Source organism: Hetaerina americana, unplaced genomic scaffold, assembly GCF_022747635.1.
Source record: "Hetaerina americana unplaced genomic scaffold, ioHetAmer1.1.p SCAF_21, whole genome shotgun sequence".
Taxonomy (NCBI): domain Eukaryota; kingdom Metazoa; phylum Arthropoda; class Insecta; order Odonata; family Calopterygidae; genus Hetaerina; species Hetaerina americana.
This window is the reverse complement of record NW_027286775.1, coordinates 8,421,456-8,431,415: the sequence shown is the minus strand read 5'-3', so window position 1 is coordinate 8,431,415 and position 9,960 is coordinate 8,421,456. Positions and strand designations below refer to the sequence as shown.

The following is a 9,960-nucleotide window of genomic DNA, read 5'->3' as shown; positions in this document are numbered from 1 at the left end:
AGCAATACATTCACATCCTTGGTTTATAGATTCCCACACATTCGCGCCGTAGCTCTCGTTAATCGGGTAAAGCAGTTACAATCTGTCATAGCTGTAACCGGTGCTACCGTGAGCTTCGGCCTCTCTGTTGCTGGCGCAATTACAGATACTGTAACTTACTATATAGTGTGCGCTGCAGTTGCAGGTAACTTACCATTTTATTTGCTGGGTATTTTGTGTAATAATGTAATAGGAGGTATATACCTTTCAGAAGACGGTGAAACAGTTAAAATTGCCTACCTCAATTTTTGGGGAAGGAGAAAGGATATTGTGATAAAAGCGGAGGACATTGTGCCCCTTTCAGAGATATCCGGCAATCTTTCCCACCCCTATTTCAAAATTGAACGTTATTCTCAACCCTGTAAGCTGAAATTATCTCTGACACATGGAAAGGTAGAACAGACTGAATCATTTACTAAAATATTTGGTAGCTTGAAAAAATAAATGTAATTCTGTAATAAATTATTGTTTTATTCTAATTATATATACAGAGTTCTTTTTAGCTCCATCTATAGTGTGCATACGCTCTATTGGCTTCACATTGTCTGTGCAAATCCTGTTTCTTCTTGACAACCTTTCCCTGAAAAAAAAATCATGATTATAAATAATAATTTGGAATAATTACCATTCTTTTCAAATTAATACGGCTGGTCTTTTATCCATATGAAGAATATGAACATTATTAGAAAACTTCAGCATACGTTGATATTGATACTTAGTATTATTAGCATCCAGGATGTAGAGGCATAACTAACATAACAGTAGTGATATCAGCGAAACAACGTTTGCAATATATAGAAAACGTCCTGGAAAGAGTAAATTCTCAGTTTTAAGAATATTAAAAACTAATACCAGCAAAACTGGGTAGAAAATTAGCTCAGCTCTAAGAAAGTTTAGTAACTGCACTAGGGTGAGGACAACTGATGGTTGTGGATAATAGAAAAGGTTGGCTATGGGAGTATGGTGTCAAATTTTGAGATGAAACCCCATTATTAGGGTTTATAAGGAGGAAGGAAACACCATTTAGTAACCGGGAAATCGGATTAAAACTTTAAATATAGTAATTTTATAGGTAGGACATAACCATTTTTACTCTTTAGTAAAATGTTAAACTCAAAAGGTGGACTCCAGGGTAAAGATGCCGAAGGCATTAATACCATGTGTGCCCAGTGGTGGCTCATTCATCATTAATTACACTGTTCCAAATCATAATAGTCTTATTTTTCTAAATACTCTGGCATTTTCCATGTACACCTTTACCAATTCTGGTGTTCATTATGATAATGAGCCCTGTCTCCAGCAAAACTCTTATTGTTTTCTCCCCCCCCTTATTCGTAAATCGTAGACCCCTACCTCACCACCATCCCTTGCTTTGCCTTCCGTTTACTGCATTCCATTCCCCCATCACTATCATGTTTCTCTCCAGGGACACCCACAATTATGTCCTCTCTGTGCCGACCACCTTTCTTCTGGCTCATACCCTTCGAATAATCTGGCATGGGTGACCCTTAAAGGAGTAATAATCATTGAGCAGAGCTCTAGGGGTCATAAGAATTAATAAGATTTGTCCAGCTACCCCTTACATAAAACCTACCAGCCACTGTGTCTACACGATCAACTTGAATATAATCTCTCCAATGTAAACGGAAACTTCATTTTTGCCAGAACGTATAATTAATTAACAGAACACTACTAACCATCATGTAAACGTTACTGAAATACCGGCCACTCAGAAAATAACCTTGCAAAAAAAACATTCCAGGAGGGCATTAGAGAATATAATAAGTATATAATTTAGAATAAGGAAACTATAGTCATTTTCAAACATTGGGACTGGCAATCTGTGCATGCTTGGAAATGACGTGAGTGCCTGGGCTGATTAGGGTTGGGGGAGAACTACTATGATTGATATGTACATCGAACTCAACGTTTTCACATGCTTGAGAGATAGTTGAGGCAAATACTTTGTGGAATTCTATGTATTGTTATTCATCGATGTTAGCCGTCACAATGATACTGCAGGGTAACAAACCTAGTTGACAATAAAAATTCAATCCTGTGGAAACAAAGTTATTTGATTCTTCGTGAAGCATTAAGTTGTCACAAGTAATGTATTTTGGAACCGCGTTGGAGGAAACTATCATTTGATTTTGCACTTAGTAACATTCCAGGAAAATCTCATAAGGAAACAACACTATAGGTAATATGAAGAGTTGCCTGTGATTGAAAAGTGAATACCACAGCCGCTAAACTCTAGGGAAGGTCTTCATATCAATTATTTTCATGGTTGAGAGGGGGTTATTTAGAAACTAACAAGGGTATTCTATACAACGGAATCGTTCAGGGAAACTGTTGCAAGTGGACATTTGAAAAACTTTCAAATTTTCACTGTCAGAAGCTGATTATTATTATTATTGATATTCCACCAATTATGGTGGGTTTTTAGGGCACAGCATATATAATGGTACAACTTCACAGTTATTTGTCTCTCCTGACAAAACAATATAACATACATCCTCCCTTAGTCTTATCCAACATTCCCATCCTATTCCTGCCCTTTCCATGTTTCCCAAACATTCTCCCCTCAAATACATTCTTTGACATTCCACTGCCTATCAATATGCTTTTCATCCATCTTTCCTACCTCCTGATGATTTCTCCCAACAATCCCCTCTCTGCGCCCATCATACCTAGCACTTTCTCATTTGTTTTCTTTTCAGCCCATTAAACCTTCTCCATCCTCCTCCACACCTACATTTCAAAACCCTGCAATAGTATATGCCCATCATTCTGTCTCAATGACCTTGTTTCTGCACTGAACAAAACTACACTTCATATCAATGTCCAGACAAGCCCTTTCTCAACATCCTTACGCAATGTCCCTGCCATCAACTCCCTCCTCTTTGTGAAAGCTTCTTTGCTCAATAAAATTCTTTTTGTCTTGAGACACAAACTCCGAGACGAAAATGTTGTCCACGAATGAGAGCATGACCAATCTACTTAAAAATTTGGTAAATGACAACTATAAGTTTTTTGCTACAATTACACAGTACTTCAGGCTATTGCATCAACCCATTGAATACGTGGAATAGTATATGGACCTTTTTTTGGTAAAAACACAACGGAATTTGCTTAAATAGCCTTACAGACAACCAAAGCTGTTATTTCTTTGATATCTTGTTTTCATCCACCAAACATTTAAGCTGTCAGTTAGACTTGATAATGTAGAGCACATTTAAGTAGAGCCCACTTCACATTTCATTTGGAATAAGCCCTACTTTTTGCTTTCCGTAACAATGGTAAATTAGAGTGAAAATAGGGATTTTCTTATACTTCATCCCTAAATAAATCATTACCACTTTAAAATCACACTCTCCGACTGTAGCTCCTAGTATGACTAGCATTGTAGTATGTCGACCAAAACTTCATTAACTACTGTGCTTACGAATGATAGCAGCAAGTAACAATGGTGTGTGGCACTCAATGGTCAATCACAAGCATGGAGGTCTGCAAGATTAACTCTGTTGATGGAGAGAGGTGTGAAGGTCAATACATTATTTATACTACCACAGTCTTCCCTTTTATAGACAGTATACATAATTTTCTTCCAACAGATAATTTTGCCTGGCACAAGTGGCAGGATTAATGGGATAAATCACCAATTATACGAAATTGACAAGATCACTGAACATTTTAAGGGAACCTCTTATACTTATTGCTCAAGCTCCAAAGATAAATGAAACTAATTACCCTTGGAACACTTAACGTGGCAAATAAATATAAAAAATATGGTACGTTTTCACAAGAGGAAGAGGGAACATTAAGACAAAATGATAAGGGCGTGAAAATTCTAATACATAAGAAACTATTCACATCGATACACGTTTGAACAGACTTTTACCTTGTTTTCAGAAGCATCTAACAGTTCCCAAGCCATTTTTTCTGGGAAGTGAACTGTACGCTCTTTTTCTTTTCCAGCCAGTAATAACCATTTGAAGGCTAAAAATTCGGATCTCTTAGGCGATACGGGCACAGGAACCTTCAAATATAAAACGCAACGATTTAAAAAGTGGAGGGTGACAACAAAAATTGAGGTGCACATTAATTGGTGCATAATGTTACCTGATATGTAACACCACCTCTCTTAATAGGAGAAAGCTCCAAGAGGGGCTTGCAGTTGTCCACCGCTTTGTTCAAGATAATTACTGGATTTGTTTCAATAGACGCCCTCTTTTCATCAGAACTGTTATATTTCTCCAACTGAATCCGCTTAATGTTTTCGTAAGTCTACAACAATTGCATATTTTCAATTTATTCATTTCATTTCAAGATTTTTCAAATTATATAATATTTTCTCTTACGAATCAAACATGCAGAAGTGTGCTAATTAAATATTCATCCACCATTACCCATAAAACGAATTGGCTGGTTAAATACAATTAATGTGCACAACAAGAAGTTCATTCTGACCTGTTCAACTAGGTCACGAGCAAGCTCCTTTTTTCCTTTCCTCAGAACATAATTTATGAATTTCCTACCGATAAAAGAAATTTTTTTAAATGCAAAATTATACAAAACATGGCAAGAATTAACTCTTTTCACATATCATACCTCGTCAAAGAATCATGGAAAACTGAGCAAGTATGTTCATTTTTTGCAGCTTTTATTGGTACGTGTTGCAATTTCTCTGCATCTCCTGATTCAAATAAAGACTCCTGATCATTCTTTTTAAACACAGGATCGACGAAGTATGGGGCATAATTACTGTATTTCGAACTCGAACTGTAAATAAACATTCATGATGTATTTACGCATTGATTTTTGTCGATATTACGCACACCATTTCATACTTACTCAATTAATTTGAACAACGTGGAACAAGTAACATACTGAGTTCTCTGAAACATATTTCTAGATAATAAAACCGTAACCAGGCATACAAAACTATATATTTGTATGTTATCACATTCAATGTAATAAAAAATTCCGAAACGTCTAACAACCGGTTTGGTTAATAAATGAATCGCATCCAGCGATTGATATCATACAGGTGTACCAATTGAAATTGTTTTCGTGGTCACCAAGTTTGGCTGATAATTATAGTAATTGCGGATATGTTAAAGATGATATTCGCAGATCAGTGAACGAATTAATGTGAGTTGAGAAGCGTTTCAATCTTCAATATAAAACAATAAACTCTGATGTTTTTACTTCTAAAAATTGATGATAAGCGTGCTCATATGCATTTTGTGTCTATATATTTACAAATATAATAAATATTTTGGATTTATGTGCACGGATGATGTTGAATTGGTAATATACCTTTGGAAAATAAATTTGATGCGCATCAGTCTAACTTTGATGCACGTTTTAAAACATTTGTGGTTGGTAGTTTCTTTTCCTAATCCGGAAAATTCTAGTACTTTGGGTTATCTTTACTCAGGTATTCAATGCGACATCTATTCATAAACCAAAATTTGTTATTGCCTGGAAGTGCGACAAGTGACAGTTTATGGCGAAGGAAGTTCGATGTAGTGTAAGTGTGGAATTCTGGTAAACCTTAGAAGGGTTTCACTCTGGTCATTGGAGATGTTTTAGTGAGATTACGGTCTATTGAAATGAAATCTGTGACTTAAAAAACGATTAAACCTAAAAAAAATCAAAATGGCGGAATACCAAGGAGGTTCCAATAACCAACGTACGTATGACAGTTTTAAGTCGTTTATTCACACTTTGTATTAACAAGGGCTTTTACATCAATTTTAGTGATAGATTAGCATGCTGTATTCATTCTATTTGCATATAATGTCAGTTATTCTGATAATTAAGGGTATGGATTAATTTCTTGTCCAATGCGGTAAGGAAGGTGATTTACTTTACCCCAGGAGTAACATATTTTCGCAATCGTTAAATTGCCCCATCTGGTTAAAACTTTGTTATTATTTAAGAGCTTACTGACGTTAATGCCGTGTTGTAAGAATTATCTTCGATGTGTTTCCGCATGCCCTTTTATAATTTTTTAATCGAATTCGGTAAGTATTTATTTCTTGTCGCCAGTCTTCATGGTAATTCCGCTGTTAGATTCACATTTATTTTTCGAATGTGTGGCTTGTGCACATATTAACCCCCCAAAATATTTGTATATGTTCTAAAGTCAATTCAAGATACTTTTTCGGCAATTGTTTGGATTTAGCTCTATTTTTATCAATAAAAGTCAGTGAAATCGCCAGAGTAGTCCTTGAGAATTGTTTAATTTATGAACTATTTAATAAAAATAGTGTATGTTTTTTTAGTATTCGGTAAACAATAATGCCATTTATAATTTATTCTGCTTAGTTTGAGTTATAATTTCCGCATTCACTTCAAATAAATCCTTCCGTCAATGTAAGTTCATAGTAGTTGCTGTATTTATTTACCCCTGAGGGGTCTAAGTAGCTCTTAGGTTTTGTCAACGTGTTCCTTTGTATTATGTTTACTGCTTTTATTGTAACTTTACTGTATATCCGAAGCAAAAATTTTAATTAAACTATCGGTGCAATGTTGTGCATTGCTGGAAATGTATTTGGTCAAACAATTTGATAACATAGTGTTGAACGAATGATTCCTATAATTAATCAATAGGTGATCAAAGCCAATGCCTTAGAAGTGGCAAGCATTATTCAATGATTCACTCCCATTCGGAACCTACTTGGGAATTAAATGGAAAAGTTAGCGCACGTTTTTGTTTCTGCGCTCATTGTAAGGAACACAAAACATTGTGTGTCTACAATATCATATTTGATCGAACTCTGCGGGGATCGAGATGGTGCGTGGGCTACCGTACAGGCTTCCCGCCCAGAGGGCCCGGGTTCATATCCCGGCGGTGTTGAATATTTTTCAGAGGTATCTCGATCCCTACTTGAAGTGCTTTGTGAGTACGCCGTCCGTCGGACGGGACGTTAAGCTGGGGACCCCTTGGCGCCATTCGTAAAGAGTATGCTAATGCCGACCCCGGGTTGCTCTCCACCCTTCATCCTTTCCTGTCTATCCCCCATGGCGCAAATGACCTCGGCTGTCGGGCTCCTCCCCTAAATGCTACTACATCTACATCAATACCCTGCGAGCCACCAAAAAGGTGTGTGGCAGGGGGTGCAGCACCAGGAGGAAAGGGTAAGGGATGAGGGGGTTAGGGTTTTTCAAATGGATGGGGGGAACCTGCAAAAAAATATATAAATTAATCATATAAACATGCGCAGTCGCTACCTTGTAGTTTAATACTTATTATGTCGAACCGGCTCCTGGGGGATTTCGATTACAAGCATTCTAGTCTCTATTGTTCTTGGAAAAAATACCATTTAAACCTGTCTGTCTTGCAGTCTATCTCTCTAATCTTATATTCGTGATCCCTCCGCCCGTAATATGTTGGGGTCCGTATTATGTCCTTGATGTCATCGGAAAAGGACCCATCTTTAAATGTTTTTAATAAGTTTAATCTATCTTGTAAACGCTTCTGTGTAAGGGAATCCCAGCCTAAATTTTCTATTAAAGTAGTTACGCTACTGCGTTGGTCATAACAATTTTTGACAAATCTAGCCCCCCTCTGCTGAACTCGATCTAATTCCAAAATCAAATTTATCTCTTGAGGATCCCATGTACTGTCGACTACTCCTCGAACCCTGCAGGAAGATCATCTCACTAAAGTCATAACATTGTATGCCAACACAATTAAAATCATTTAGAGAATTGTATTTGTTTTAAAATTGAGAGTTAAACTAAGTTTAAGTATTTGTCTGAATTTGGGAGTAATAATTTTTGAGAAACATGATAACTATATTGAACAACATTTTACATTACAAGAAATACAAAAACAATATCATTTAAGTATGGATTCTTTCAAGACTTAACCTTGTGTTGAGTAATCTCTGGTGGTATAGGCCACGGGGATATGTAATGATGAGCCAAGGGAATTTGTACTGTCATTTGAATCCTAAGTATGCAATTAGGAGTAATTTCCTTGTGGTGATATCCATGTAGGGGGAAGGAAACAGTCGTCTTTTGTATGTTCAATCGAGTATGTTCAGTGATTTGGATGGATTTTTCCGCAGTCACAGGTGGTAGCAGACACAGCCCTTTCCAGGACATGGACTTCAACTATGACAATGAAGAGTTTCAGGGACTTGATAAGTCAGGAGGTACTTACAGTTCTCTAAAACTATCAATGTGCTTGCATTGCAATAGGAAACATTTCAGCTGTTTGATGTGTCATTTCAACAAATTTTCTTCTAGTTGATAGAAGAAGACTAAAACTGTCCTTCACTCCTTCTTCGTCCAAGACGACGACACCTCAAAGTAATTTAGCTTTCAACGCTAGCAGCTTTCCGACTCATTTGTAAGTTACTTCATTATTCAAATGCATGCATCTTTGTTCTTTTAATTATAATAATTTTTTAAAAACATTTATATCAAGAATGAGTGTCAATTTACATCAATTGAAACACATAATGAGTTTCACATGACAAAATAATTTCTGTAAAAAAACTTTGAGTGTTCTATGGTAAAAGTCTTTGGGTTAGTGCTGTTATCAAAACTTATCCATAGGAAATTCATTATTTGTTTGCATTATATTTCATCATTAACTCACCAGCCACCCATAGTATCAAGTTTAAAGGTCTCATGCTGGGGCAATGCAATGTCGCCCCAAGCAGCATTGCCTGTTTGAAATGCAATCATTTAGTACATTATCCATCAGCTTATTTATGATACTTGTCTATTCTAAATGGATCCGTTTGTAAAAGGGGATCGAGATGGTGCGGGGGCTAACGTACTGGCTTCCCACCCTGAGGGCGCGGGTTCAAATCCCGGCGGTGTTGAATATTTTTCAGAGGTATCTCGATCCCTACTTGAGGTGCTTTGTGGAGGGCACTTTGAGTGAGTACGCCGTCCGTCGGATGGGACGTTAAACTGCGGACCCCTTGGCGCCTTTCGTAAAGAGCAGGCTAATGCCGACGCCGGGTTTCTCTCCACCCTTCATCCTTTCCTGTCCATCCCCTATGGCGCAAATGACCTTAGCTGTCGGTCGCCTCCCCTTAAAACTACTACTACTCCGTTTGTAAAAGTGTTTCTGTTAATTTATGCTTTATCCCTTGGGGCTTCATTTGTGCTGTCAGAGCGTTGTGTGTCCTGGGTCATTTAAAAATATATTCCTAAATTAATGAATTATCCATGTAAAAATATTCATGTACTATTGCATTAATTATTTAACCACATCTCTCAGCACTGAAAAAAAATATTATTTAGTTATTCAAGTGTGCTTATTTTTTGTCTTATAGGTGGTGTAAATGAAATAGGTATCAAGCCTAGCATGTAATTGATGCACTAACTAGATAGAACATTTTGACATTTCATCAGATGTGAAACATTAATTATTACATTTTTTTACTTTTTGAAACCTATTATTTGAGTTCCCATAGTTCCTTCAAGCAATAGACCATTTTTTAGACGATACTCGAAATAATTGTCAGTAATATATTTATGTTTAAGCATGAATTCCATTATTTAATCCCATCATAGCATAGCATTGTAGTGATGCCATTACACTTCTAATCCTATCTTCATGATGCTGTTTTGGAAGCGATGTTCATTCATGCATTAGTGGTTAGTATTGCATTTTGCACCATAGTGTTACTGTCATCCAACTAAGTAGAAGGTGTTTCAAGGGTTAGTTTAGGTATTCGTTTGACTGGGTGTATTGGAATTAGTGCTTCCGAGGCTCGTTTATCCTTCTCATTTGGCAATGCATTGGCATGCAGTCACTGTCTTACATGTCTTGTCTCGTGGGTGAAACCATGACTATAGGGTTTGAGTGGTTTTCAATGAATTACAAATTACATGCACATGTGGGTTGATTATGAGTGTATTTTGGGTAATTTTTGAGTAAAAGCT

General features: G+C 36.7%; 2 protein-coding genes across 8 annotated transcripts in view; one reads left to right on the top strand and one right to left on the bottom strand.

Annotated features, from left to right (window-relative positions):
* Window positions 1-505: 505 nt before the first annotated feature.
* mRpS7 (mitochondrial ribosomal protein S7) lies at window positions 506-5,060 on the bottom strand. Of its 2 annotated transcripts, XR_011700771.1 has the most exons (7): window positions 4,894-5,060; window positions 4,651-4,821; window positions 4,510-4,573; window positions 4,162-4,326; window positions 3,941-4,078; window positions 1,393-1,546; window positions 547-619 (listed from the first exon to the last, which is right to left on the bottom strand). XR_011700771.1 is itself a non-coding variant. In XM_071586207.1 (6 exons), exons 1-6 carry the CDS (start codon window positions 4,944-4,946, stop codon window positions 539-541), a joined length of 672 nt encoding a protein of 223 aa, XP_071442308.1. In that variant the 5' UTR covers window positions 4,947-5,059; the 3' UTR covers window positions 506-538. The 2 variants fall into 2 exon arrangements, 1 of the variants encoding a protein (XP_071442308.1); XM_071586207.1 differs by lacking the exon at window positions 1,393-1,546 and having other exon boundaries at window positions 506-619; window positions 4,894-5,059.
* Window positions 5,061-5,493: 433 nt separating this feature from the next.
* The window catches only part of LOC139688622 (dual specificity mitogen-activated protein kinase kinase 4-like), a 35,915-nt gene continuing 31,448 nt past the window's right edge, over window positions 5,494-9,960 (top strand). For 4 of the 6 annotated variants that reach the window (XM_071586176.1, XM_071586175.1, XM_071586173.1 and 1 more), the window contains exons 1-3: window positions 5,494-5,737; window positions 8,124-8,210; window positions 8,305-8,407. In XM_071586176.1, coding sequence (XP_071442277.1) covers window positions 5,704-5,737; window positions 8,124-8,210; window positions 8,305-8,407 — 224 coding nt within the window. In that variant the 5' untranslated portion in view covers window positions 5,494-5,703. The remainder of the gene's footprint in view (window positions 5,738-8,123; window positions 8,211-8,304; window positions 8,408-9,960) is intronic. The other 2 variants (XM_071586172.1, XM_071586174.1) reach the window with 2 other exon arrangements.

Coding starts and splice junctions, on each gene's coding strand:
- mRpS7 (XM_071586207.1), bottom strand. CDS start 4,946: ATGTTTCAGAGAACTCAGTATGTTACTTGTTCCACGTTGTTCAAATTA. Junction 4,822..4,893: donor ACGTTGTTCAAATTAATTGA/GTAAGTATGAAA, acceptor GTTTATTTACAG/TTCGAGTTCGAAATACAGTA. Junction 620..3,940: donor TAGATGCTTCTGAAAACAAG/GTAAAAGTCTGT, acceptor TTTTTTTTTCAG/GGAAAGGTTGTCAAGAAGAA.